The 26068-nt window shown below is 36.7% G+C and overlaps 1 protein-coding gene across 2 annotated transcripts; it reads left to right on the top strand.

Moving 5' to 3' along the window:
• Nucleotides 1-1913: 1913 nt before the first annotated feature.
• On the top strand, nucleotides 1914-25866 carry Zc3h11a (zinc finger CCCH-type containing 11A). Of its 2 annotated transcripts, XM_076832100.2 has the most exons (16): nucleotides 1914-1994; nucleotides 3822-3941; nucleotides 8704-8827; nucleotides 10166-10369; nucleotides 10499-10615; nucleotides 10829-10909; nucleotides 12036-12146; nucleotides 13126-13188; nucleotides 14197-14295; nucleotides 15102-15170; nucleotides 19794-20297; nucleotides 20619-20698; nucleotides 21962-22292; nucleotides 22597-22763; nucleotides 23428-23495; nucleotides 23867-25866. In XM_076832100.2, exons 1-16 carry the CDS (start codon nucleotides 1941-1943, stop codon nucleotides 24123-24125), a joined length of 2451 nt encoding a protein of 816 aa, XP_076688215.1. In that variant the 5' UTR covers nucleotides 1914-1940; the 3' UTR covers nucleotides 24126-25866. The 2 variants fall into 2 exon arrangements, with proteins under 2 accessions (XP_076688215.1, XP_076688216.1); XM_076832101.2 differs by lacking the exon at nucleotides 15102-15170.
• The last annotated feature ends 202 nt before the right edge of the window (nucleotides 25867-26068 follow it).

Raw genomic sequence — 26068 nt, 5'->3', positions numbered from 1 at the left:
TGAGTATTTTCCAAATCTTTAAGCTCTGCTTCTTTTTTGTTTAATAGTTCCTTGATATATCTCTTCTTCTTGCACGTTCCTGTCAACAGTACGGTAAAAACATGCTGTTCCTCCACAGTTTGCTTAGACATCTCAGGTAAATATCCACAGTCTTTGCTTACAAGTTTTACCTTCCACCCAACAGAACACAGTTCCACCAAGTTCTCTACCATTTTTTAACAATCATCTTTCCTCAAGTTTCTGATAACTTGCTCCTATTTCCAACTGAGACCTCACCAGAAGTACCTTTAAACATAATTTTTTTAGCTGTAATTTCTAGGTTTCTTCTGTGAACCGCTTCAGAACTCTTCCAACCTCTACTTATGACTGTATTCCAAAGCTGCATCCCCATTTCTAGGGATATTTTTATATCGGTGTTAACTATTTGGTACCAAACTCTGTTAGGCTGCACATTGTTGTATTGTGGATGTACTATAATTTTTTTAAACAGACTCTGGTTTTTGAACATTAGAAACAAGATGGTGATGTATTTTCTTGGGTATTATTACCTTGAATATTCGTTGAATATTCTTATCTTAGGATAAATTTTAGGAATTGAATAATTGGGTCAAAGGGTTTATGCAGTTTAAAACTTTTGTCACATGGTTAGTTACAGACTCTTCTCCTAACCTAGGTTGTTGACTTGAAGGTTGGTTTTCATCATGGCATAGTAGTCTTGAATTAGGAATTATTAGTGGGAGATAAGATTCAGTTCGTTTTGATTTCAAGTGGTAGATCAATGTTTATGAAACCTGATCTTCTTGTGTATGGATATAAAGAAAACCCTTCCATATTCTCATGTATGCTTTTATATATTTGCTGGAGAGAGAGAGAGAGAGAGAGAGAGAGAAAGAGAAAGAGAGGGGGGGAGGGAGAGGGGGAGAGAGGGAGAGAGGGAGAGGGGGAGAGGGGTCGGTCATAATGGACATAATACCTTTATTCTATTTATTTTTTATATGATGATGAGGATTAAACCCAGTGCCTCACACATACTAGGCAAGCGCTCTACAACTGAGCCACAACCGCAGCCCTATATTGGATTTTATAGAAGCTTTTTTGGACACTTTAGTGTGGGGACCAGGGTATGGCAGGGGCTTGAGGCTAGAATGTTCATTGTTTTGTTGAATTACTGTTTTATGGGAATAGTCTTGAAGACTTATTTTGCTCCTTACTTATAGTATGCAGCTCTTTAGCCACCTTCAGTATATAAGCTAATTCAGATGTTTTCAAAGGTAATTCTTTCACCAATTATTACAGCTAATATTTTCCCACCTAGTTACAATGGTATACTTTTGAAATAAAACAAATGGTTATGAAGCTTTCTGAACTTTTTCATTTAGATAAAAAAAAAACCTAGTGCTAGAAATGTAGATTTAGAAAGTATCTTGTGTAAAGTAACCTAGATCCCATGAATCTATGTAGATCATATATTTAGTTACAATACTTATATAAATTTTATTCTGAAATTTTTTAAAAAATACAAAAAATAAATTTATTCTGAAGCAGTAATAAACAGGCACCCTATGAGAATACAAAAGAAAAAAAAGGACATGGTTATCTTTAATAAAATTTTAACATTGTAGATGGGAATGTACAATATTCTCAGTCATTATGTTTACAAGGCTCTGTTGAGACATGTGTATGTTAATATAATTAATTAAAATTTGGTTTTAACAAAGTAATCTCAGGGTGATTTGGTGGAGAATATTGCAGGAATTTACCTGAAATGTTTTAATTCATAGTCTCCTTATTTTAGGATTGTGTTTTAAAGCCGATTTCTGTGGTTGAGTTGTCATTTGGAAGATCAAACCCATTTCAAAAGGATTTGGCGCTGGTCCTCGCCTTGAGGAAGCAGTGGCTTACTTCAAGAAGCCATTTTCTGGGCTAAGAATTTACCCAGCATGTCTAATCAAGGAGAAGACTGCTATTTTTTTTTCTATTCTACATGTACCAAAGTAAGTATTAATATTACTGAATCAGTTTTATTTATAGTTTCTTTAATAAATGAGGGTTTTTCATGCATCCTAAATTGCTTTTGTTTTGTTTTGCTCAACTGTTTATCTGCTGTCAGTTTTATAGTAAAGAAGGATTTTATTTTTCTTCTGCATTTTATATATAACTAATTTTTCCATATTCTAAAAAAAATGAAATGACCAGTGGCACAGTCATCAGTGTTCTCTTATCTGTAATTAATCTATTCAGAGTGTCTTTGGAACTGTGGGCACTTTGATCCATGGCTTATTCTCTTTGATTTTATGTATTTTGTATTAAGTGAGTGGGTGGTTGTATTATATTTTAGAAACTATTATGGGTTGAATTTGACTTCTCCCAAATTTCTTGTGGCTAAGAATATAAAGCTATCTTTTTTTTTTTTTAATATGTTTTTTTTTTTTAGGTGTAGATGGACCCAACACAATGCCTTTATTTTTATGTGGTGCTGAGGATCGAACCCCAGGTCCTGCCCGTGCTAGGCGAGCGCTTTACCGCTGAGCCACAATCCCAGCCATAAAGCTATCTTTCTAAACATGCTTTTGTAGCATTTTTGCTTTGTCTTTGTCCAAATTTCCTATTTTTCTGCTTGATTCTTCTGTATCTCTATTTAGATAGGTCTACTTTCAGTTACTTCTTTATGACATTCTGTGCATTTGTATGGGTTTTTTTTTGTTTGTTTGTTGTTATTTTTTTGGTTTTTGGTACTGAAAATTGAACCTAGGGTTGCTTAACTACTAAGCCACATCCCCCACCCTTTAAAAAAATTATATATATATATATATATATATATATATATATATATATATATATTTATATTTAGTTGTAGGTGGACAAATACCTTTATTTTGTTTATTTTTATGTGGTGCTGAGGATTAAACCCAGTGCCTCATATGTGCAAGGCAAGTGCTCTACCGCTGAGCCACAACCCCAGCCTCCCCAACCCCACCATCCGTTTTTTATGTTTTATTTTGAAATAGGGCCTCACTAAGTGCTTAGGGCCTCATGAAGTTGCTAAGGTTGATCTTGAACTTGAATTCCTCCTGCCTCAGCCTCCTGAGTCACTGGGATTATAGGAGTATGCCACCATGCCCAACACATTAATGTGTTATAGTAACTTTTTCTTGAATCATCTTGATGTTGTATTTAAAATGTAAGTTTTAGGATTGGGAGTATAGTTCTGTGGCAGAGTGCTTGTTTCCTGATGTATAAGGTCCTAGGTCCAATCCCTAACTGGGAGTTGGGGGAGGACCTCCACAAAATAATAAGTTTTAAGCAAAGTTCTGATAATGTAATCTATTTTACAAACAGCAATTTGCATACTTGCATTTTGTTTCAGCTGAGGTATGAAGAGAAGCTTAAATTATATTAGTTATAGATTGATTACACCCCTTTTTTTGGTGTTGGGGATTGAACCCAAGGGCCTGATGCATGTAAGGCAATTACTCTACTGACTGATTATACTGAAGTCCTTATCTGTTAACTTTGTAATTTGCTCTCAAAAGCTGGAATTACACAAGTTAGGATGTGTGGAATGCTTTTGAAGATGAACTGTAAGATATTTTATTGAGTACATAACAACTTCTGTCGTTTTCAACCCTTTCAGCTTGTGTCACTCAGGTTGTCAGGTCAGATGAAGGTACTGTCAAGAAGTAGATTATAGTCATCCCATTTCAGTTATTTTCTACCATACCTGTCTTCCTTACTAATTTATGTTTGTCTAGATTCTAGACTCTTTACCTAGGATGCCTATTTCAGTTACACATGTTCTTTATGTTCTTTTTTATTAACAGGGTGACAGCTGCCCATTCCGTCACTGTGAAGCTGCACTAGGAAATGAAACTGTTTGCACATTATGGCAGGAAGGGCGCTGTTTTCGACAGGTGTGCAGGTTTCGACACATGGAAATTGATGTAAGCTTTTGATTTACATTATCATAATGTTCCAGTGAAATTTTGACATTAATGCTCACTTTTTTTTTTTTTTTAATTTCTTTTTTTTCATTAATGCTCACTTAACAATTAAATGTTTGCTCCTTTTTTGACGGCCGGGGTGGAGGGGTACTGGGGATTGAACTCAGGGTCACTCAACCACTGAGCCACATCCCCAACCTTGTTTTGTATTTTAGAGACAGGATCTGATTGAGTTGCTTAACACCTCAGTTTTGCTGAGGCTGGCTTTGAACTTGCAATCCTCCTGCCTCAGCCTCCCAAACTGCTGGGATTACAGGTGTGCACCACCTCTCCTGGCCAGTAACTAAATGTAACAGAGCATGAATCAGTGTGATTTTTCTGGAAGGCAGTTGCTAATATATTTATCTCTATTTTTTGGTAACAGGGCATTGTACTCATGGCCTTATACTTTCTAGACAAACATTCTACCACTGAGCTACATCCAAAGATCTTTTTAAAATTTTATTTTGAGACAGCGTCTTGCTAAACTGTTCAGCCTAGCCTCAAACTTTCAATCCTCCTGGCTCAGCCTCCTAAATAGCTGGCATTATAGGCCTGTGCTACAGTGCCCAGCTGTATTTCTTATTTCCAAACAATTACAATTACAATTACAAACTCAGGAAAATTGGAAGTACAGTATAAATCTTCATAAGCAATTCGGCAGTCAGTTACTGACATTCTTGATCATTTCCAGATACTTTAAATATTTCCTTAAAAAAGGAAACAGGAAGCTATCGATGTTGGAAAATTAGCATTGATATGTTACCTCTGTTTAATCCTCAGATCCCATGCAGGTTTTGCGAGTTGTCCCAGTAATATCCTTTATGGTCGGAGCAAGTCCAGATTCAAGTGTTGCCTGTAGCTGTCATGATGCTTTAGTCTTATTCAGTCAAGAGCAGTTGCTTAGTCTTGCCTTGCCTTTTATTGGTCTTGACACTTTTGGTAGTTATTGGTCACTTATTTTGTTGAATGTTCCTTGACTGGGGTTTATTTGTATTTTCTCATTACTAAATTAAGATAGTGTATCTTTAACAGAAGTATCACAAAAGTAGTATTTTCATTGTGTATCGTTAGGTGGTGTTCAATTTTACTTTTCCCATTAGTGGTGTTTTAATTTGGATCACCTGATTAAAATGGTATCTGCCAGATTGTTCTTCTCAAGAAAAAAGTTTTTTAAGTTTAGAAGTATTTTGTCGGGAGATACTTTGAGACCCTATAAATATCCTGTTTCTCATCAAAAAAGTTTTTTTTTTTTCTAGGTATTTATTTATATTAGTGTGAACTCATGGTTTCATTTATTCAATGTGTTGTACTCCGTTACTATTGTTGTTTATTTTTAATGCTCACTTTGACCCGAACGGGGACTGTAGGAGCCCTTCAAGCTGACTTTTATATACTTTTCATCATTCATCAATCTTTAGAACCCTTTTACTTTTTGTTTTATTTTCTGGGTTATCCTGTAATTTTCCTCCTCAAGCCCTAGAATCAGCCATTTCTCCATGATGTACTGGTTTGTTTTAGTGAAGAATGGTGTATAGAAACTAAGCTTAGGGCTATTCTTGGAGTATCATTGCTTCCATCCTCTCTTAGTGGACAGAGCTCTGGAATATATAAGTATATATGCAGATGGACATGTACATAATTAATTGTTACTTTGTGCTTATTAAAAAAACATGAGTTCACATAGATGCTTCTAGTTCCTTAATATCATAGGGTTTAGTTTAGGCTTCTCTCATTAACTCTTCAAAAGTGAGAAATGTGGTTCCCATTGTTCTTAACGCTTTAACTTATTTGATCAGTCCCTTAGTAAATCAATATTTTGTCACAACGTCTTCCATCCTTTCAGGCTATGACACCACACATGAGGCTGCCCCTCTACAGGGAAACTTTTTTCATCTTGGGTTTGTTTTTTTTGTTTGTTTTTTTTGTACTAGAGATTGAACTCAGGGGCACTCAACCACTGAGCTACATCCCCAGCCCTATTTTATATTTTATTTAGAGACAGGGTCTCACTGAGTTGCTTAGTGCCTTGCCTTTGCTCAGGCTGGCTTTGAACTCTTGATCCTTCTGCCTCAGTTTCCCAAGCTGCTGGGATTACAGGCATGCACCACCACACCCTGATCATCTTGTTTTGACTGTAGCATACAATGGCTGGCTCCCTCTATTACTCCATGGTGGGGAAACCTTTCCTTACCCAGCTCAGACCCCAGTATTCTACTCTGGACTTCAATCTCCCCAGTAGATGCTCTTTTCACTCCTTTGGGCTCTAATACTTTATAGTAGGCCACCCTCCCATGTGATATGCTCCTTTCCTACTTTGTACCAATTTCTCTCAGGAAGACCCAACCTTACTCAACCAATTGGATCTTTGATGCCTGTTGCATTCTGCCTACATGAGTATAGCCTCTTCATCCTACATGGGGATCATCTGTGCACAGAATCCTTGCTCACCACTCAGACTCCAACACTGGTCAGGCCATCCTCCCATGTAGTGTCCTCTTAACCCATTGTAAGTTCCAATATCGTATTCAGGCCCCAACATCCTGCTCTGGGCCACCCCTCCATTTTCTTTCCCCAGATGAGTGCCTGGTTCCCTCATGCCCATGTAATGACTTTGGACCAACATGTTAAGGTGGGATGAGGGGAAAAAAAAAAGAGAGACTAAATATGCAAATTGTATGCCTGTGGTCATATAACTACTACATTTTGCTTCTAGATTTTATTTCTGAACTCCCTTCTAAGCTCCCTTCCTTGCAGATAGCCAGAGGACTCACTAAATAAATTCAGAAAAAATCCTACTGTATAACTTTTGCAAAGTCATGTGTAACATTGCTCCTCAGAGTAAATAGGCACAACTCCAATGGAGAGTTATATCAGGATCTCTGTGAACAAGTATTCTCCCAGCTGTGATTTATTACAACAATAGAGTAAGGATATAGTGTTGGATCATAAGAGAAAGAGAGTCTGGCTGAAGCAACATGCAAGCTTGTTTGTTTTTTTGTGGTGGTATTGGGAATTGAACCCAGTGCTCTTGCATGCTAGGCAAGCGCTCTACCATTGAGCCTATATGTGGATCCCTTTTTATTTTATTTTTTGAAATATGCTAAATGCCTAGGCTGACCTTGAATTTGTAATCCTCCTGTGTAGCTAGGATTCCAGGCATGTGCTGCCATGCCCAGCTAGCATGCAGGTTTGTTTCTGCTTACTCCCTCCCCTGGGAGTTGCACAGAATATACTCTTTCCTCTGCAATGAAATGTATCAACTTGTGATATTTTTGCCCAGAAAGGTCCATTATAGACTTGCTGTCCCAGGTTTTTCTTAGGAATGGCCAATAGGGTATTAGGCACTTGTTTTCTAACATGTACCAAAATTCTAGACTCAGGAAGGAGCATTATTCACCATAAACCATATTATTTACACAGACAGTTTAAGCACAGTGAGCCTCTTCTCTCCCCCCATTATCAGTTAACTGGGGGCATTCTAAGGGCCAGATTTTCAGATGCCAGCCAAAGACCAACCATGCATACAGGCCTTTCTAGGGAGAATAGTCTCAGACCTGTTAAAATTTCTATACAGACTTAGTTGGCTGCTTCTCTGAGAACTAGATTATGTGTTGATTGGTTGATGAAGATGTGACCAGAAAATCATAGGAAACTGATCCTGTATTTTCCTTAGAAGCATTGGTTTAGTGTTCACTAATTCAGTGTCCCCAGTGACTTCATAGAACATAGCTATTTAAATAATTCATGAGAATCAACAGTCTGTCCTTGGACCCTGTGAAATTAAACTATTACAAATGATGTTGCTTTGAACATTCCCCACATTGGTGCTGGGGATTAAACTAAGGGCCTTATGCATGCTAGGCAGATAGTCTGTCACTGAATTATACCCCAACCCTGCAGATATTCTTCTCCCCCAGTTCTCTTTTATAACAGTGAGGTGGCTTGGAAGAATACATACCATCCTTAGTAAGTTATATGTGCCTGCCTTTAAGAAATCAAGAATGAAAAATTTTCTAAGAACCTTGAAATTACATCTTCAAATAATAACTGCAGTTCATTGACTTGATTCTGTGTAGGTGCTTCACATACATTATTTCACTTAATCTTCATTTAAAAAAATTAAACATATTATTTAGCTACTTTCACATTCCCATTTTATAGCTAAGAAAAGTGAAGTTGAGAGTATTATTTAACTACTATCACATTCCCATTTTATAGCTAAGGAAAATGAAGTTGAGAGGCATTAAATTGTTCCAGGTCACATGGCTAACATTAACATAATAGAGATGAAAACCCTGTTATCTTTGATTTTATATTCTTAGTCTTTTATATTCTTAGGTACTTACTATATTATCCTACTTCTTTAGAGATTTCAGGATGAGGGCAAGAAGAAAACATTAGCAGATAAACCGTACTCCTGTTCCTTCCATCTCACTACTATGTCTAAACTAATTCACTTTCAGCAACCTCTCTACTTTTTGCTAAAAAATCATCTCTCACGCCTCAGATTTTTAAAAAAATTATTTTATTTATTTATTTGCGGTGCTGAGGATTGAATCCAGCACCTTGCACGTGCTAGGCCTGCTGAGCCACAATCCCAGCCCCTCACTTCTCAGATTTTTATACCTTGTGTTAACTTTGTCCAGAAAACAAATTATTGGATTAATACAGGATTCCCTTTGTTCTTTATTTGAAAACAATATGTCTTTGTCTCTTACAGAAAAAACGCAGTGAAATTCCTTGTTATTGGGAAAATCAACCAATGGGATGTCAAAAACTGAACTGCGCTTTCCATCACAATAGAGGACGTTATGTTGATGGCCTGTTTCTACCTCCAAGCAAAAGTGAGATGAGTTTTTAGTTTTAAAAGAATATATATTATTAAATGAATGCCTACTATACACACTACACAAAGTACTTTTTATACATTGCCTTCTTTCAGTCTAGTGAGAAAGTAGTATTATTTCCACTTTGCAGATGAGGAAACTGAACCTTTTTAAGGTTAGATTATTTGTACATAGTCATAGAACCAAATGTTTCTTGGCATGCCAGATTAGATTCCTATAGCTTGCTTTAGTTCTCATTCTCTTACCAGATCCATAGAGGGTTCATATAGATTCTCAAAAGAAACTTCATTCCACAGGGGATGGCAAGTCTGGTCTTCAGTCTATTTTGTAAAACATTTATAGAATGCAGCCTTGTCCATTCAGTTACATATTTTGTTTGGCCGGTTTTATGCTACCCCTGCAGAGTTGAATAGTTGAGACAGCAACCGTATGGCTCACAAGGCCTTGAAGAGTTGGGCTCTTTATAGAAAAAGTTTGCCAACCATGCCCTAAGCTATCAGCTATAATAAAATATATATTCTCCAGAAATCTGGCATTTCTTTCCAAAGCCCCCTTTAAAGTAATTTCCTTCTGGAATTATTGCCCGTTAAAAAGGCACATCCATGACTCAGGGTATAGCTCAGTGGTTGAGCACTTGCCTGGCATGCACTAAGTCCTGGGGTTCAGTGCTCAATAATGCATAAATAAATAAATAAATAGCCGCATTTGCTATGTGATTAAAATTTTATGGCTACATCTTTTCATGTCTAATTAGGTGCAAAAAATAGGATCCGAATTTTCTACAGCCCCCCCCTTTGATGGTGGTGGTGGTACTAGAGATTGAACCTAGGAGCACTCTACTACTGAGTTACATCTGCAGCCCTTATTTGAGACAGGGTCTATCAAGCTTGCCCAAGTGACCTCAAACTTTATAGCACTTGCCTCAGCCTCACATGTAGCTGGAATTACAGGCATGCACCACTGTACCCTGCTAGAACTTTAATTTTAAAATTAAATGGATACAATTTGCAAACCACTGCTATACATCCAGTCTTTTGATTTATGAGTTTCCACTGTGTTTCAATATAGTGAAGAGTTATTGGCTAAAACTCCATTTTTTTTCGTCCCTGCACGTTGAAAACCTAAATGGGAAAATTAGGTTAAAAAGTCTTGGGGCTGGAGTTGTGGCTCAGTGGTAGAGTGCTCGCCTAGCATGCACGAGGCACGAGGCACTGGGTTCGATCCTCAGCACCACATAAATGTAAAATAAAGATATTTTTTAAAAAAAAGTCTTAGTAAGGGAAATATGTATCAAACTTATCATAATTTTTAATTTGACTGGTTTTGTATATTTAGCTGTATTGCCCACTGTGTCTGAATCATCAGAAGAAGAAGTGAAGACAAGCCAGCTCACAGTTCAGCAGAACAAATTGTCTGTCCAGTCTAATCCCTCCCCTCAGCTGCGGAGTGTTATGAAAGTAGAAAGTTCTGAAAACGTCCCTAGCCCCACACATCCACCAGTTGTAATCAATGCTGCAGATGATGATGAAGATGATGATGGTAGGTTTTAGGTTTTTCTTTAAAAAAGGCAAATAAGCAGTCAGAGTCATGTATTAAATTGTACAGAATGAGAATTAATGCTCTAAGTCTGATTTAAATCGTAAATTTGTCCTCATTGTTGACGTACAGACCAGTTTTCTGAGGAGGGTGATGAAACTAAAACACCTACCCTGCAACCAACTCCTGAAGTTCATAATGGATTACGAGTAACTTCTGCTCGAAAACCTGGGGTCAATTTAAAGCAAGGTAAGAAGAGGCTTTGTTGTTGATAAATCTTTTAGCACTGTTGAAATATGTCCAGACTATTGTGATTACTTTTGAAATTCAGTTCAGTTATGGATCTCTCTTATTTTCTCTCCCATACTATATAAACATATTTTCTCCTAGTCATTCATTAAAGAAATATTTTAATGTCTTCCATGCTCTAGTTCTTCATGTGATTTACTTTTGGTTTTTCAGGGGAATGTTTGAATTTCGGAATAAAAACTCTTGAGGAAATTAAATCAAAGAAAATGAAAGAAAAATCTAAGAAGCAAGGTGGTAAGTCACAAAAGTTTGGGCACAGTTTGGTTTTACAAGTATGTTACCAGTTTTTGAAGCAACAGCAAAAATGAGCAAATGGATTTTGAGTCATGTGGCTTGTTTTAAGTATAACAGACTTATTTGCAGCAGTGTCTCAATGCCTTACTGTTCAGAGCTAGACATATGTAGTAACCTAAAAGAACCTGTGTATCTTGGCAAGCATAGCTCTAAAGAATACCATATAAGAACCATATTATTTATAAGTTGAGAGGGAAAAAATGGACCATCTTAAGAAAGCAAACATGCTGATCGCAGTCCTGTATTGCCAGCTATTTGGGAGGCTGAGGCAGGAGGATTGCAAGTTTGAGGCCAGTCTTAGCAACCTAGCAAGACTCTATATGAAAGTGAAAAATTAGAAGAGCTGGTGCAGTCCCGTAATCCCAGTGACTTGGGAGACTGAAACAGGAGCAGGACAACCTCTACGATTTAGTGAGGCTCTAAGCAATTTAGTGAGACCCTGTCTCAAAATGACAAATAAAAATGGCTATGGATATAGCTCAGTGGTAGGGCACCCCTGAGTTCAATCCCCATGTCATCCAAAAAAAGAAGGCAAAAACTTCATTTTGTGATAGAAGAGTGTTTCCTTGAGAGTTGCTGGGTTTTCTTCTGGAGCTTCTCTCAATCTGGTGAATATATATTTCCAACCCTAAAAGTTTTAGATAAGATGTGAAATGTAGTATATAGAGAGAAAGATGGTTGGTTCTAAGAACTATCATATTAAAGCGTATTCTATAAGAACCTTGACTTGTGTTTAATGATTTTAGATGGAAAGGTTAAATTGATATACCTGATTGTTAATATACTTCTGAGATTAACTTTAGAATACTTGTAGCCTTACCAGTACATAAAAGTAGGTTGAGTGCCTCATAGGTTTGAATTATATAAATTTATTTTATATTTTATTTTCACATTGTATCCAAGCCTTTCCCTAACATTACCCCATTTCACTGGGCAGACAGGTACAGAAAAGTGATATAGCAGTCAGTATTGAACTTAACTAGTCATAAAGACAATTTTTTTTTTTTTTTAATGATAGCTTTATTTTCCACAAATTATTTGCCATTCTTTGACTTTCCTTATTTAGAAGGTTCTGCAGGAGTTTCCAGTCTTTTACTCCAACCTCAGCCTATTCCAGGTCCCGAAAAAGAGAATGTTCGGACTGTGGTGAGGACAGTAACTCTGTCAAACAAACAAGGTAAGGTATAGGTAGATCTGAGAGTTGTTGGCCTTTTACTTTAATGCAGTCATTGGGAATGAAGAATCTTTAGGAATTTTTTTTACCTTTTATGCATTTGCATGAAGACTTTATTGTATTGATCAGATATAAGGATAAAAAGAAGTACATTTGGCTCTACCATTTAAAAGGTAGAAATACTTAATTAAGCCATCCTCACATTTATTTATATTTAATTTATACACTTACTGTTTCTATTCATTCAGATAATTTATTGGCTTCTTATTGTGGGTAAAGAATTGTAATAAATGCTTTGAGTTACAAAAAAATACAAGTCTTTTCACTCAACATTTTAAAATCTAGTAAGGAATAAATTGCAGTATAATAGGTACACTTAAATTTATGCCAAACAACCAAAAGTTAGAGGAAAGAAATCTTACAAGGTGGGGTGATAAAAGAAAGTTATATAATATAGCTTATCAAAGTGCCAAAGCAAAAGTAAAGCTTGGGATGGGCATGGTGGTGCACACCTATAATCCCAGCAACGGGAGGTTGAGGCAGGAGGATCACTTGTGATCCAACCTCAGCAACTTAGTGAGACCCTGTCTCAAAATAAAAAATTTAAAAAGTGGGAGGTGCTGGGAATGTGGCTCAGTGGTTAAGCATCCCTAGGTTCAATCCCTGATACAAAAAAAAAAAGTAAAAAGCTTGGGCTCTGTAACCAATTGGAACATAATTTGTATTATACTTGGTTGCTGTTAATAATTAAAACTGTGCTGTTGGCTTTTGTTTGGGCTGTGCATTTGATTGCTTAAAATTATTAAAATTGGTTTTTTTTGTTGTTGTTGTTATTGTTCAATGTGATAGATTTCCTTAAGACTTGAGATCTGATTTTCAGGACAATTCTGGGGCGGGGTGATAATGTACTTTGTACCCATTATTAGTAGTTATTAAGTACTGAAAACTTGGCTAGCAGAGAATTCTATTTTTGGCATTTCAGGAGAAGAACCCTTGGTTAGATTGAGTCTTACTGAGAGACTGGGAAAACGAAAATTTTCAATGGGTAAGATAAATCTTGTGCATATCTTTTGTTTTTTGTTTGCGTGTTCATAAGCATGATAATCTTCTCTAAACTCATATCCTATTGAAATTGATTTGCTGGGCCCCCTGTGTTCTTAGCTAAAAGCACTTACAAAATTTCCTCATTTTTTATGTGTGTATTATATCTTTTATTAAACTCAGAATTAAAGTGTTAAAATTTAATTAGATTGTTGGCCATGACCAACTTTGTAGAAAGTATTAGGTTTAAAAAACAGTGATGAATATAACATTACTTCATATCTATTATAATGCACCACCAAAAAAATATTTTGAATTTTTTTAGTTCGGAGATTTCTTATTACTGTCTTACGTACTCAAATTTTGAAACCTTGAGCCATGCATATATAAATTTATTTTATATTTTATTTTCAGTCAGAAAGTGTGTTTTAATTGACTCAGTTATGCAGATATCACCCTAAGTAATTAAAAAAAAACTTTGATTATATCAAGCCTTATGAATGAAATATGATATTTGATGTGGATTTGTTAAGTGTACACTTTCAACTATTCCTCAGCACCATGAGGAAACTAGGCATAATACTGGCACTTAATAAATGCCAGCAAATATTTTATGCATTCAGCATAAACTTAGTAAGGCTTAAATAACTTTCCTAAGGTCATAGTCAGGTGAATTTATTATGGATTCAGCATTTGGCCAGCTAAGATTTTTTTGTGATGGTTTTTCACATTCCTGGTTCTAAACTTCAGCCTCACCAGGGCTTGTGGTTCTCCATAGGATCAGTACATTGTGTGATCAAGTATGTTAGTTACTCAGTAAATATTCTTTTATGCATTTCAGGTTTTTGTCCCTTACCTTTTCTTTCTGGGACTTTTATTCTTTCTCCAACATAGAGTTTTGGGAAGCTAGTGAACAAACATACCATGCAAATGGAGAAAACTTGTCAGAAGTAGTCATCATTGTCTCTTTTGCTTGTATTTTTTGACCTCCACAAGTTCCCCCTATTTGTAGGTGGTGACAATGATCCCCCATTAAAGCGGAGCCTTGCACAGAGGCTAGGGAAGAAAGTTGAAGCTCCAGAAACCAACCTTGAGAAAACACCAAAAAAAGGTAGATACCTCTGTTTTAATACATGGTGTGTGTATAATTACGTGTGTAATTACCCTTGTTATAATGTTAACAGCTGTGGTTCTTCATCCTTTTGTTCATATAAATTATTATTTTTTAGTACATGCGAGGTGCTGGGTTCAATCCTCAGCATTATATATAAATAAATAAATAAATAAATTAAGATATTGTGTTCAAATACAACTAAAGTGTGTGTGTGTGATATATATATATATATATATATATATATATATTTTTTTTTTTTAAGAAATTTATTTGCATTTGCCTCTAACTTCTTTGGGGGGCTTTCTTAAGAACTCAAAGCAAGTGGAAGTTACTGTGTTTTTTGTTTTGGTACTGAGGATTGAAACCAGCGGCACTTTACCACTGAGCTACATCCCTAGCTCTTTTTATTTTTGATATTTGGTCTTGCTAACTTCCTTAGGACTTCACTAAGTTGCTGAGGCTGGTCTCAAATTTAGGATCCTCCTGCCTCCTTGCTGGGATTACAGGCGTGTATTCCCATGCCTGGTACCAAAACATTTAGAAAGTGTACAGTAACAGAATTATTTCCCTGAATTCAGTAGTTTTTGCTTTTGAGGTATAAAGAAATTTTTTTGAAATTTTACAAAATGCTCTAGGGAATTCAGGGTTTATCATAAGTCTGCTCTATGGAGAAGAAAAATTTTAAGACCTTGAGTTTTTTTAATTGCATTAGAAATATAGCTTAATTCATGAACTTTGAAAAAATATTTGATTATAAAAAGTCTGTGTTCAACTTTTGAGTTTGAAATTTTGTCTTTTTGTAGTGCAAGTTTCCAAATCTTTGAAGGAGCGACTAGGCATGTCAGCTGGTTCAAATAATGAGGAAGCCACAGGTACATAAATAGACTCATAAGATGATTATGATGTACATGATTGTATGGCATAGTAAGTACATGCCATAGAAAATAACCGGAAAAAAGTGGCTAGAAATGTGGCTCAGAGATAAAGTGTTTGCTTAGCATGTGTTAGATCCTGGGTTTGACTGACCCTAGAACTGGGAGGAGGGAAGGATCCCCCACTAAAAATGCAACACCAAAATGTTAATACTGATTTTATCTGTATCTTGAGGTTGTAGGTAATTTTAATTTTTTCTCTTATATTCTTTCTATACAATAATATTTTTAAAAATTGTGTGACATAACTACATAAGATTTGTGTATACATGTACAATTTAAAGTATAATGAAATGAACATTCATGCACTCAACCATCCAGCTTTCTTGGATGCAGTGCTGGGAATCAAAATTAGGGCCTCATAAATGCTGGCCAAGTGCTGTACCACTGAATTACACCTCCCACTCTCCAGCATTTGTTTTTGGTTTTGGAGTTTTTGTTTTGTTTACAAATTGCAAGATTTATATGTGTGATCCTTTTTGTGTAAGTTTAACATCAGTATTTATGAATGATGATAGTCTATATTTTTTCTTTTCATTCCATTATCAGATTTGAATATTAATGTTATACTAGCATCATAAAAAGTGTCTGACATTAGACATTCTTAATTCTTTTTTGGATAACCTAAATTTATTCAACGGAAATCTTTAGGATTTTTTTTTCTCTTCCTGCCTAATACATTGCAACTTCACTGAAGTGGACCTAAATGCATCCTTTTTGTTTGTTCTGAACAGTATTCATTGAACTCATTGCATCTAAGTTCTTATTTTTTTAATTCTAGAAAACATTCTTCTGATTTCTTTTGAGTATGACCTCTGCATTTTTGTTTTTGGTTTTCATATGAAAGATGTTAGAACTGGGCACAGTGACACACACCTATAATCCCAGTGGCTCAGGAGGCTGGGATGGGAGGATCACCAGTTCAGAGCCAGCCTCAGCAATTTATCAGGACCCCAAACAACTTAGTGAGACCCTGTCTCTAAATAAAAAATAAAACAGGCTGTGGAAGTGGCGCAGTGGTTAAGCACCCCTGGGTACCAAAAAATAAGAAAAGATGTTAGAACTTTGTTCATATGCTTCCCATGTCTCTTGACCTTGTCTTTATACTTTCCATCCCTTTGTTTTTCCCCTCACCCTCTATGAACTTTGTTTGGCTTTATTTTATTTTAGATCAGGATTAACAAAATATTTTTTCTGTAAAGTGTCATGTAGTAAATATTTTAGGCTTTGTGTTCGGTTATCTCCGTGGTAAGTGCTTTCTCAGCATGTGTGAGGCCCTGAGTTTAATCACCAGCACTGCCAAAAAACGAAACAAAAATAATTTAAGTTTTGTGGTCCACAGTTTCACGCCATTGTAGTACGAAAGTAGCCATTTGTAATGTCTAAATGAATGAGTGTGGATTTGTTCTGACAAACTTAATTTACAAAATTAGGAGGTGATCAGATTTGGCCTCCAGCATATAGTTTGCCTGCCTTGTTCTAAATGGCTGATTTGGAACCAGCCTCATCTAATTTTCAGTATTTAGACTTTTGTTCTCTCATTTTTCCTTTTTTCACAGTCTAATTTCAAGTTGCTCTAGGGTTTCTGATTTGAATCTAGGATTTTGTTTTTTGGGTGCTGGGTATGGAACCCAGAACTTCATGTATACTGGGCAAGTATTCTACTGAATGACATCCCCAACCCTGAATCTGTTTTTTACATTTGTATGAATGTATTGTTTTGGCTTCATGCTTAGTTTATTTTATTTTTGATGATGTTTTTCTGTAGTTAAAAGGCTGGGCTAAGTTTCTTCTGTGTTCTAAAGGCGATTTTCCAAAGTAATCCTCTCTTCTGAGTGGGAGACTTGATTTATGTCTGGTCAAGTAGAGGAGGTATACTAAAACACCCACCTATACGGATTGCAGGCCGGAAAGCTGGAGACTTTTTTTGTTGTTGTTGTTGCAGTACTAGGGAATTGAACCCAGGTGTCCTGCTCTACCACTGAGCTTCATCCACTGGCCTTTTTTTTTTTTTGAGACAGGGTCTCTCTCAAGTTGCTAAGGCTGGCCTAGACTTGTGATCCTCCTGCCTTAGCCTCCCTAGTTGTTGGGATTACAGACATGCAAAGATTTTTTTCACTTTCAGAGAAACATTTTTCCTTTTCTTGCTTTTCTCTTCCCAACTCGGCTTTTCCGTTTCATACTTGTAAAAGTCTATAATTTTCATGCCTTACTTCTCTCCAACCCTGATATCTTCATATCTTGAGTAGATTCCTCTTTTCTTCTTCTTGTCTTTTCCACTGGTGCTAGGGATTGAATCCAGGGCAAGTACTCTTTCACTGGCCCAGACTTTCCTTCTTTAAAAGGAGTAATTCAGGCTGGGTTCAATCCCCAGCACCATACACACACAAAAAAAGTAGAAGGAATGATTCTCAGGAAGAGGTCATAACTGACTGAGCTATTCTATTGGCAGTTCTAAAATTGATTAATTAATTTCTCTTTGTTTTTTTCCTTTTCTCTGTTTCTTTTTTCTGGTAGTAGAATCTAGGGCCTCACTCAGGCTAGGCAAGTGCTCTACCACTGAACTACAATTTCTACCTTAATAGTTATCTCTGAGCCCACTGTTGCTTCTTCTCCCATCCCACCTCTATGCTGGGGATTGAACCCATGGCCTTTGCATGATAGGCAGGTACTTTGCCACTGAGCTACATCCCATCCCAGCACCCCACTTTTGATTTTCATACTAATTAAACCAAATTTCACAGTTTATTTTGGTTCTGTTGGGAAGAACAGGACTTACCTCTGCATTAACTCTTCTTTTTCCATATTTTTTTGAATTCAGATATTTGCTTTCTGTCTTAAATTCTTCAAGATTTATACTCTACCATTGGCATCCTTTATTATTAGTAGAGATTTATTCTAATTTTAACTTCTATCATTTCAGTGAAATTTCGGTAGGAAAGGGAAACGGGTCTCCATGTCACATTCATGTTGTTACTTTTAAGTGGTAATTCCAAGATAGATCTGCCATCTTGAAATGGAAGAATTTATAACTGTAATTTAAAAAGCTAAAGAGAGCTGGGCATGGTAGCATATGCTTATAATCCCAGCTACTTGAGGCAGGGGGATTGCAAATTCAAGGCCAGCCTGGGCAACTTAGCGAGATCCTATCTCAAAAGGAATTTTAAAAGGATTGGGGATATAACTCAGTGGTAGAGTGCTCCTGGGTTCAGTCCCTAGTACCCAAAACAAAAGGCCCTAAACACATAATTCAGAAGCATTTTTGTGAAATTTATTTTTTAGTTTTAAACAGATATAGAATGATTGCTATATCATTAAAACTAATTTCTTCAGGGCTTTCTCCCTCTGAAGATGACTCACATTTTCGCTTGAGTGTATTCCTTGCTTTACCCCTAAAGGGTCTCACTCTCATGTTAGCCCACATTCTCCCTTGAGTGTGCCTCTGCTTTCTTAAATAACCTTCTGTCTATGCCTTTGGTGGGTAGTGTGGGGAGAAGCTCTTGGATAGCATGCCAATTTATAAGTGTTTCTCATTATTCTCATCTTGTCATGTTAGCCCACATTCTCCCTTGAGTGTGCCTCTGCTTTCTTAAATAACCTTCTGTCTATGCCTTTGGTGGGTAGTGTGGGGAGAAGCTCTTGGATAGCATGCCAATTTATAAGTGTTTCTCATTATTCTCATCTTGTCACTTATGTGACCTTCTTTTTATCCTTAAAATATCACTTCTTTTTTGCGGCTAGGGTTGTAGCTTAGTGGTGGAGTGCTCACTTAGCATATGTGAGGCCCTGGTTTTGAGCCTCAGCACCACATAAAAATAAATAAATAAAATAAAGGTATTAAAATATCACTTCTTCTGAAGTTGCCCTCAACTAGCTCCTGGACGACAGTTGACATTTTTGTTGTGTGCAGTTACCATTAGCATACTTTGTTTTTGCTGGATTAATTATTGGTCTGTCAAACTCAAAACTACACTGGGGCAGAAGTTATATTTTGCTTTCTTATAGTTCTAGTACAGTGTCCAGTACAGGTTTATATCTTTGAATAGAAGAATTATTGCTTTTTTATTGATAAGATTTATAATAACACATTTCTTCAACTAGTAAATAGTTTTCAGGTTCTTTGGGGATTAGCTTCTTAGTAGAAATACTAATCAGAAATTTTTAACCTCCTTAGTTTTCTTTGAGGGCTGCTGCCTGAAATATACAGTAATCTGAATGTGTATTGGGGGGGTAGGGGGTACTGCTCATTAAAACCACAGGCACTCCTTTACTGAGCCAAATCCCCATACCTTTAAATTTTTTATTTTAAGAGATGGTCTTAAGTTGGTGAAGCTGGCTTTGAACTTGTGATCCCCCTTCTTAAGCCTCCTGAGTTTCTGGGATAAGAGGAGTGCTCCACTACCGGCCACTAATTTAAAATTGAGAGTGAAACTAATGTTATACTCTTGATCCTTTTAATTGCCTACCTAAATGATACCTTTCTGTTGAACTGTCTTAATCCTAGAGTAAAGAAATCTTAAGAGATACATTCGAAGTATAATGACGTGATTTTTTCTAAAACAGAGAGAGTTAATAAAGCTGGTGAAATCCATGTGAAGACATTAGAAGAAATTCTCCTTGAAAGAGCCAGTCAAAAACGTGGAGAATTGCAAACTAAACTCAAGACAGAAGTACCTTCAAAAGCTGATGATTCTATTTCAGGAACAAGAAGCTCCTCCACCATCCGAATCAAAACCTTCTCTGAGGTCCTGGCTGAAAAAAAACATCGGCAGCAGGAAACAGAGAGACAAAAAAGCAAAAAGGATGCCACTTGCATCAAGCTAAAGACTGATAGTGAAGTTAAAAAAGCAGTGGTTTTGCCACCCATAGTTATCAGCAAAGGACAATCAGAGGAACCTGCAGGTAGAACAAAGTCTATGCAGGAGGTACACATTAAGACTCTAGAAGAAATTAAACTGGAGAAGGCACTAAGGGTGCAGCAGAACATCGAGAGCAGCACCAGCTCCCAGCCTCACCCTGAGCCTGCCCCAGGGTCAAGGCGGCTACTTCGAATCACCAAAAGAACAGGTGTGTAGTGCCACTTCCCCAAATACTATTCCAGAAAAAACAGTGTGCCCTGGGATCTTCATAGAAGTTCTTTGAAAACTTTGTTCAGATAACTTTGAAAAGCACTGGATTCAAAGAATCTAAGCTATTTGTTTACAGTTGCACTGTGTAGACCTTCAATATTTTAATGTGCATTTTAAGAATTTATAAGACCAGTGGGTTTTTTATCTCGTTTTCTTTATCATATTTTATCATTATTCTCATTAACAAAAGTTTAACTTCAACTTTCACAAAGTTGCAGCCAAAATGGTAGACCTGATGATGTCTTTAATGTGAATATAGGTATGAAAGAAGAGAAGAAACTTGAGGAAGGAAGTGAAGTTGCTTCTCAGACCAGTGCTACTGGAGCTGAGGCTAATGAGGTGAGTAAATTTAAGATTGTTTTGCAGGTTTTTTTTTTTATGGTGAAGGCTAGATGAATGGTAAAATGTTTTAGTTTCAGATTATAATTAATGTCTGTTTAACATTTCACTGAAACTTCAGGTATGCTTTTAATTTTCTCTGAACATTTCCTATAGTTTTCTGTATGTCAATGTTCTTTGCCCTTATAAATTTTTTTGTTGTTGTTGGCCATTAATATTTTTTAAACAGGTTTTTCTCTTGCTTTTGAGAATAATGCTACACATTGTACAGATTTTGAGGAACTTTTCTTTCTTCTTTTTTTTTCCTTGATACTGGGGATTGAACATGGGTGCTTAACCACTGAGCCACATCCCCAGCCCTTTTTATATTTTATTTAGACACAGGTTCTCACTGAGTTGCTAAGTGTCTCATTAAGTTGCTGAGGCTGGCTTTGAACTTGTGATCCTCCTGACTCAGTCTCCCAAGCTGCTGGGATTACAGGTGTGTGCCACCATGTCCAGCTGAGAAACTTTTCTTTTTTAAAGAAAGAACAAGCCAGGTGCAGTAGCTTGTGCCTGTGGTCCCAGTTACTCAGCAGGCTGAGGCAGAAGGATCACTTGAGCTCAAGAGTTGAAAGCCAGCCTGGACACATAGTGAGGCCCATCTCATAAAAAGAGAAAAAGGAATTAACAAATCCTATAATTGTCCGACCCAGATGTAACCACCATTAAATTTTTCAAGGATTTCCTTTTAAGTTTTTTGTTATATATATAATATATGTGTGTGTGTGTGTGTGTGTGTGTGTGTGTGTGTGTATGAGTTTATTAATGTTTAATTCATGTTTAGAACATGATGTAGAATTCTTCTGTCATTTTGCAGACTCGCTTTACCATATTAGTGAATTTTTAAGATATTTGTATTTATTGACTACATAAAAATATTCTGCTATATGCATATAATCTTTCTGGGCACTTAGATTTTGTTTTTGTGCTTAGGTCTTTTGTAAAGGTGATTATTTAGTAGGCATTAGTATTTGACTTGGGGTCATGGTTGTCTAGCCTATATAATGTGGGTTGTTTTTTTTTTACTGTTGCATACATCTTCAGTTTTAACCTTTCATCTTTAGCAGCATGTTCCCTATGTAATATCAAAGAGTTTTTCTCTAGGTTCTATATCATGCTACAATCTGCTTAATTTACATTTTAGCTCAATACTTTATAAATAACAAGTTTAGATTATTAGAGGTACTAAATTTTAATTCTGTCATTTAAATTTGTTCATAGGCTCCAGATGAAACTATGGGAATTGATATCACTAAAATTCCAGTTAAGAAATGTGAGACCATGAGAGAGAAACACATGCAGAAACAGCAGGAGCGGGGAGGTTCACAAAAGGAAAAATCAGTTTTGACGCCCCTCCGGGGAGATTCAGCCTCTTGCAATACCCAAGTGGTGGAAAAACCAGTGCTCACTGCCATGTCAGGCCTCACACGGCAGCTAACCAAGCGGCTTCCCACAAAGTCATCCCAGAAGGTGGAAGTAGAAACTTCAGGGATTGGGGACTCCATATTGAATGTGAAATGTGCAGCACAGACTTTGGAAAAAAGGGGTAAAGGTGAGTGTTTTCTATAGTATGTCTTGCTTTAGGACATTAAAATTACCAAGTTTGAAAACTTTGTCCAAAACTTTATGGTACATCTTTTCTCTGGTTTTGAAGAATAGAACAATAACAGATTCAAAAGCCAGTAAAAGGGGTTGAGAATGTATATCTATATAATAAACACATGTCGTGGATCATTTTCAGTGTGGATTTATATATTTTCTTGTTACTCTTAGTACTCAAGGAATTTTGTTACTTTATTCTGAATTACTTTTATGTAAAAAGATTTTTCTAGCTATTAATATTTTCTCTCTTATAGCTAAACCCAAAGTAAATGTGAAGCCATCTGTGGTTAAAGTTGTTTCATCTCCCAAATTGGCCCCAAAACGCAAGGCAGTGGAGGTACACCCTTCTGTCATTGCAGCTGTGAAGCCACTCAATTCTAGTAGTGTCCTGCAAGAAAGCCCAGCCAAAAAAGCAGCTGTGGTAAGTAGAAGTTCCACCCTAGCGGTAGGTACTATATACTATGTGGTAGAAAAAACAAACTCCCCATTGTGTTCTGCCTATATCTATGTTTAACACTTCCTGCCATTTCCTGAGCATTTAGGTTGTTTAGGTTGTTACTCTATTTTAAATTTACAGTTTTTGTGATATTTACAGATATTTGTGAAGTATGGGAGGACAGGATTTTTAAAAGCCAGTTTTCAGGTGGCAAGATATATGGTTTCCTTGTACACTCAACCTTTGGATTATTGATTCTTGAATTCACAAGTTTACATAATGATAACTGTTGGACTGGGGCTGAACCTCAGTAGTAGAGCACTTACCTAGCATGTTCAAGGCCCTAGGTGCCATTTCTAGCCCCATGAAAAAAAGAAGGAGGGCCACATGAGGTGGCGCACACCTGAAATCCTAGCTATTGGAGAGACTGAAGCCCAAGGATCCCAAGTGTGAGGTCAGCTTGGGCAATTTAGCAAAACCTTGTTTCAAAATAAACAGCAATGGGTAGAGCACTTGATGAGCATGTGTGAGGCCCTGGGTTCAGTCCCAAGTACTGCAAATAAATAATAGAAGAATGATAGTTATGAATATGCTCAAATATAAAAACCTGTCTTTTCCACTGAATTACCTTACTCTTACTCTTTTGTAGGCTGTTGTCCCACTCCTCTCTGAGGACAAATCAATCACCATGCCTGAGACAGAAAAACCTAGAGACAGGTAATTCTTCTTAACCAAACTCTAGGCCACTGTTGTTTCTACTCTATCAAGAATGATACGGATAAGTAACTAAGTTTTTACAGTTTAGCCCCATCTAAACAAATCTGAACTTCAAGTTAACTGCAAGAAAGCATGAAATTCGGAATTGCTGTTCTCTGTTGGTGCCTCGTTATCTAGAAGATGTTTTTCATACTAGGCTAAATTATACTCAGAATTATGAAAATGCTTGGTTCCAAAACAGTGAAATCATTTATTCTTTGTGTCCTCAGAAATAATTTTTTGCTAACTCTCTATTCCTGAGACCTGTGGGTGAGCTAACCAATGAAAACTGGCACAATTAGTTCTGATAATCCCTTCTATTTTTCTTACAGTTTTGTGCTGCCTCCAACCCAGTCCTCTTCAGATTCCTTACCCCCAGAAGTATCTGGCCCTTCCTCATCCCAAATGGTCACGAAAACTCGCCGGCTCAGCTCTGCCTCAACAGGAAAGCCCCCACTCTCTGTGGAGGATGATTTTGAGAAACTAATATGGGAAATTTCAGGAGGCAAATTAGAAGCTGAGATTGACCTGGATCCTGGGAAGGATGAAGATGACCTTCTGCTTGAGCTCTCAGAAATGATTGACAGCTGAAGGTGGTAGTGAGAACACTTTAAAAAAAAAAAAAAACTCACCAAAAAACTGGACTTAGTTTCATCTATTGTATCTATTTTAACATTTACCTGAAGTGATCATTTCTTTAGTCTCAAATTTGCCCCAAATCAGAAGTATACCTCTGAATTATCTGTAATGTGTCCTGGATTCTTTGGGGTCAGATTTTTCCAGTCCCTTGATAACCATTTTTTTTCCCCACATCATTTAGCATCCTTGAGGAAAAAAAGTTATTTAATACTCTTTTCTCCACAAAAAAGACTGAGGGAGATGCAAGTGACAAGGGTGCAAGAGAACCTAGTGACTCCTTGAGGTGTTTGTCAGTTTTGGCTGTTTTCCTTTTTGTTGTATTCTTTCTTTTATGTATTGTCTTAATGTTCTTAATATTATCTAAGTTTGGACGAAGACAGCTGCTACCATTGTGGACCAAATTTCATGCTACCACTAAACAAAAAACCCCACTCACTCTGTGTTATATTGTATGTCTTTTTAAAGGTATTTGGAGATACAACTAAGCTTTAAAGAGGGCTGAGCAGCTCAAGAAACCTGAAATACGGACATAACTCTTTGGACCTGATTTTGATGCTTCAGCTGCTCTGTAAGCCTCTGAAGAGCAATAGCTAACTTATTATTACTGTAATTTTTTTAAAGGCTTTAAAGTGCCTCAGGGGTCCTCTGAAACTAATTTTCTACTTGGGATTCCCTGGATTCTTTGTAAGAGATGGTAACATGATTAGAGGAATTCTTTTTTAGTATGAAAGTTGTCCCTTCTTCAGTACTTGCCTCCTGTTGGCATTGAATTATCACAGGGACAAAAATTGGTTAATTTTTTATTTCTAACTCTCCTAGCAAGCTCCTCTTGCCCAATATTTATTTGGTGCCCTTTATGCACCACAGGATTAAAAAAAACGAACTCATTCAAGCTGCCAATATTTGTCTACGGACCGTAGCAGTACACTGAATTGTACTGTAGCAGGGATATTGAGATGCTCTGGGGGTGTATTGTATGCCTTCCAGTTTTCTTCATTTCTGAATTGAATTTTCTTTTCTTGATGTTGGTCTCCTTCATATCACCTCAAGGTTTAGACTTGTGAAGGAACAAGAATGATGAGGATGAGAGTCTTGAAAGGAGACATATTGTACATAATCTGAAGGAGGAGAAAAGAAGGACTTGTCCATTTTGATACTTTGCTGTAGGTGGCCAGTTTTGTTTCTCAAAGGGAAATCTGAACCACCTGTCACGTTGGCTCCTAAGGAACTGCTGTTGTAAGCGGCTCATCAAGAGTTGAACTTCATATAGCCTTGTTTGGGAATATGGAAAAGGAAGAAAGCCACAGGACTGCCCATTCAGTCTTGGGAAGATCTGGATGATTCTGCACAAGCAAAAATGACTTGAAATTTATGTATAGACACACCTCTACCAATCCATCTTCAGCTGACTGAATGTTGTATGATAGCCCTTCTCCAAAGCAGGGGTGGAATGTTCCGGTTTCACCAGATTTTATAAACTCATTTCATTTTTGGAATCAGCTGATTCCAGATCCTTTTTGTATATATAACCTTTATTCTTTTTCTTTTTTAAAAAATAATTTTGTTTCATATTTAAAGCCCTTGTATTAGTCGATGATTCATGTTCAGCATTATTTGAACCATTTGCCATTATAGAAAGAGAAATACTTATTTGTGTTTTAAATAAAACTGGTGTAGGAAAGTCTTGACGTGAGTTAAGTAGTCTTACATCACTTCACCTAGCTCTGCCTTGATCAGAGGCCCCCAGTCAGAGTGTTACTGACCCTTTGTATAAGTGCTTCAGTTTCTGTTTGGCTTTAGAAATCATGCAAGAACAGATCGCCAGACTTACCCTTAAATGCGCTATTTTAGTTGTATGTTTTAGGTAAGAATGCATATAATTATATGTAAGGATT

The sequence above is a fragment of the Callospermophilus lateralis genome, chromosome 13, assembly GCF_048772815.1.
Source record: "Callospermophilus lateralis isolate mCalLat2 chromosome 13, mCalLat2.hap1, whole genome shotgun sequence".
In the NCBI taxonomy this organism is placed as follows: Eukaryota; Metazoa; Chordata; class Mammalia; order Rodentia; family Sciuridae; genus Callospermophilus; species Callospermophilus lateralis.
Note: the sequence above shows the minus strand (reverse complement) of the source record. Positions and strands in the feature narration are given on the sequence as shown.